Below are 3,393 nucleotides of genomic sequence, written 5' to 3' on the forward strand. Positions count from 1 at the left end.
GCCGAGATCGCGCCACTGCACTCCAGACTGGGCGACTGAGCAAGACTCTGTCTCAAAAATAAAAAATAAAAAATAAAAAATAAAATAAAAAAATAAAAAATAAAACTTGATTTTAAGTGATCCTCAACTTTATCAAAATATCATGGTCTCCTCCAATAAAACTATTTTCCTCTTATTTTCTAAACACTTTTTTGTTCCATAAAAGAAGTACCTTGTAAAGAGTTTTCTCATACCAACATTGAGGAAAAAACAAACACTGAGGATGACTAACAGGCCTTTCAAACCTTTCATATTTTTTGACTGAAAATATTTAACACTGTGCTAAAAGGCTTTTATATAAAGATATGAGAAGACAGAATTCACTGGAAGCATTAAACATGTCAGCTGAAGCAAACAGACAATTGTGCTCTTCCTACGTTTGCTCAGAGAACAGTCAAATGTTCTACCTCAGGTTCTATGTCTTTCTTTAGATGGTGGTTCAACCACAATTTGAATAGGTTTGAGTTCCAAGGAAATACTCAGAATTTATGTATTGCATTTATTTAACTTTAAGAGATCTCATTGTGTGTTATGTACATCATTGTTCTTGAAGGATACATATAAGAAAGTTTTGAACAAAGATGTGTGTGTGTGTGTGTGTGTGTGTGTGTGCCCGCACGTGCGCACTGTGCATGTGTGTGTGTGTGTGAGAGAAATCTTCACCTGGAGCCAAGGGTTATAATCAGAAATTCCAAGCAACCCCTATATTGTGCTTGCTACTTGTGCTGTTCTCTCTCTCTCTCTCTCTCACACACACACACAGACACACACAAGCACACACACACTCATTTATTTAGTCTTTAGAATAGCCCTACTATTGTCCTCATTTTACAGGTGAGAAAATTAATACTTTTTGTTCATTAAGCTATATGCCTGGCTTATTTCAACAATCTAATGGGTTTGGGCTGCTCTTGGGAGTCACGTTTATTTCTGAAAATTTGCAGACTTAAGGTTTCTGAGAAACTGGGACAGTTTAGATCATTGAACCAGGTTATCCTTGAAAGAGTAATGCGACCTAGTATAATTGGGATTCCCTCAAGGTATTGCTTACAATAGTTGCAGTTCCCCAAGAGAAACTTTTAGGTTTCATTGATTCAGACTTTAATAAATAATTACAGGTAAAACTAGGTTAGTGTTAAAAATATGTTAGCCATCAACTATTTCCTTTTTAGGATTTTTTATTTTACTCAGAAAATAAGAAAGTACTAGCTACGTTGTATAGGCCCTCATACCTTTCTAATATCTGAGTGTTCAGGCTGATTACTATGGCACATTAGACCTTAGTTGGTGGTGAAATTGAATGTTGTTAAGTTTCCTAAGGTTCCTAAACAAAGATTTTAGGGAGATGTGACATAAGCAAATTGCTGCTCCCAGAATTTCTGCTTGGAATATTCTAATTATTGCCAAATCTCCACTGCTGCAAAACCCATGTTATTTCCTACTTATCTATTAATACCCAACAAACTATTACCCCTTTATAAAGCTCTGATTCCTCCAAGCAAAGTTAATTCTTCCTTGTTGCTCATGCACAGACTTCTTTCTACTGTAACATTTCCTAGGTGGATGTCTAAGAGAAACCATGAAATAGGGGCCCTGTCGTATTATTCTGTATATTCCCAATGCCTTTCAGAGTACCTGATAACTGAATGTTACTGAAAATAGCAGTCTTGTTCAAATTCATGAAACAGAGTTTGGTCACTCACCAGGTTATAATTCTAGTAAAAAAAGTTGGATATTCTTTTCCATGTAAAACATGGAAGTCTCTCAAAATCTTGTAATTTGACTGCTTAAAACACTTATGGATAAACTGCAGCTGTTCTCTTAGAATGCTGTAACATACCTTACTTGACTTGTGGTCCACATTAAAAGTGGCAATTGCATCCTCTGTTTTCTTCCTCCCAGATTTGGTTATTACATATTCAGCAAGTTTGTTTGCCAAATAGGTCTTTCCAGTACCACTCGGTCCTGAGAGTATAATTCTGTGATGCTCCATCAACAAGTTAAAGTACCTTTGGGTAATTGGTTTAGGAATCAGCGTATCAAAAACAAAACTGTCCAAACTATTTTCTTCTACCCCTGAAAGAAGAACAAAAGATAGAGCATGACTTATTGTTCTACATAAGCTAGAATTTAAAATATCATGCTATATAGCAACAGCATTGTTAGTCATAGGAATAGAGTCCTTGCAAAATAATTTCCGGGTGTTTCTATCCCACAAATATGTGTTGCCATTTCAAGGAAGAAAATGTATCAGTAATATGGTAGAGTGAACATCTAAACAAAAGCAAGCTGTTTCTTTTTCTTCAGACTTCACTCCACTGTCTACTTCTTGTTTTCACTTATGTTTCCAGAGAGAAATGGAGGCATTATAAATGCTATCATAACATCTTTTATTGAAGATGATTATCTTTAAGAATAAATGTGAAGATTATACACACACACACACACACACACATATATATATATATATATTCCAATGCCTTGTGTAGTACTTGATAACTGAATGTTACTGAAAAAATATATATATGCCATATATATATATATATGTTTATGTGTGTGTGTGTGTTCTTTCTTTTACTTTCTCTTCTCCCCATCTCCTTATTCTTTTCTATCTCTCATTATGCATCCTAGTTGTGCAACCACGTAAGCTTTTGAAGAATACAAATTGTTATGTTTGGCAAGGAATTAAGAAAGGAGTAACAGTATCTCCTTTTACGAACCCAATTACCTTCATCATAAAATCAAATATTGACAAATTCCTCTATTAACTCACAGTTTATACAGACGTATCCTGATTCTTTAACATAAATACACAAGGAATTGTGAAGACAAAGATGCTTCAGATATTACATTAGCCTATAATTAATCACATCATCTAAAGCAAAGAAAATTCTCAGAACTTTCCATCCTTGATTCTTAACTTCTATTCCCTATTCCTGGGGGGTATTTATTAGGTACCCATATTTTAAAATCAGAGATATATCAATGAATATATTACTTTGGAATATACACTAAATGTTTTGAATCCTTCTGTAATGAAAGATGATAATGAAGAAAATCCAGAAATTTGAAATTCCTAAATCACATTCCTTTTTGTGAGTCTTGAATCTTCAAATCCCAGAACTCAAAGAACTTAATTTCCTTAGATTCTAGTGTTTTTAGTAGGATTGTAGTATTTAATAGTTTTGGTATGAAATGAGTCATATTGATTTTTAAAATACTACAGAATTTTCAAATAGAAAAATTTAAAGGGAAACTGGCCAAAAAGGGGCAGGGGGGAGAATAAAATGTTGCTAAAAATTATATTTCTGCCTTTCTTTTTTTTTCTTTTCTTTTTTTTTTTTTTTTTTTTTT

General features: G+C 33.6%; 1 protein-coding gene across 1 annotated transcript in view; it reads right to left on the reverse strand.

Annotated features, from left to right (window-relative positions):
• The window catches only part of NAV3 (neuron navigator 3), a 383,881-nt gene that overhangs the window by 22,400 nt on the left and 358,088 nt on the right, over nt 1-3,393 (reverse strand). The window contains 1 exon segment of the mRNA XM_017872509.1: nt 1,880-2,115. Coding sequence (XP_017727998.1) covers nt 1,880-2,115 — 236 coding nt within the window.

This window comes from Rhinopithecus bieti, unplaced genomic scaffold, assembly GCF_001698545.2.
Source record: "Rhinopithecus bieti isolate Rb0 unplaced genomic scaffold, ASM169854v2 scaffold_5476, whole genome shotgun sequence".
NCBI classification, from domain to species: domain Eukaryota; kingdom Metazoa; phylum Chordata; class Mammalia; order Primates; family Cercopithecidae; genus Rhinopithecus; species Rhinopithecus bieti.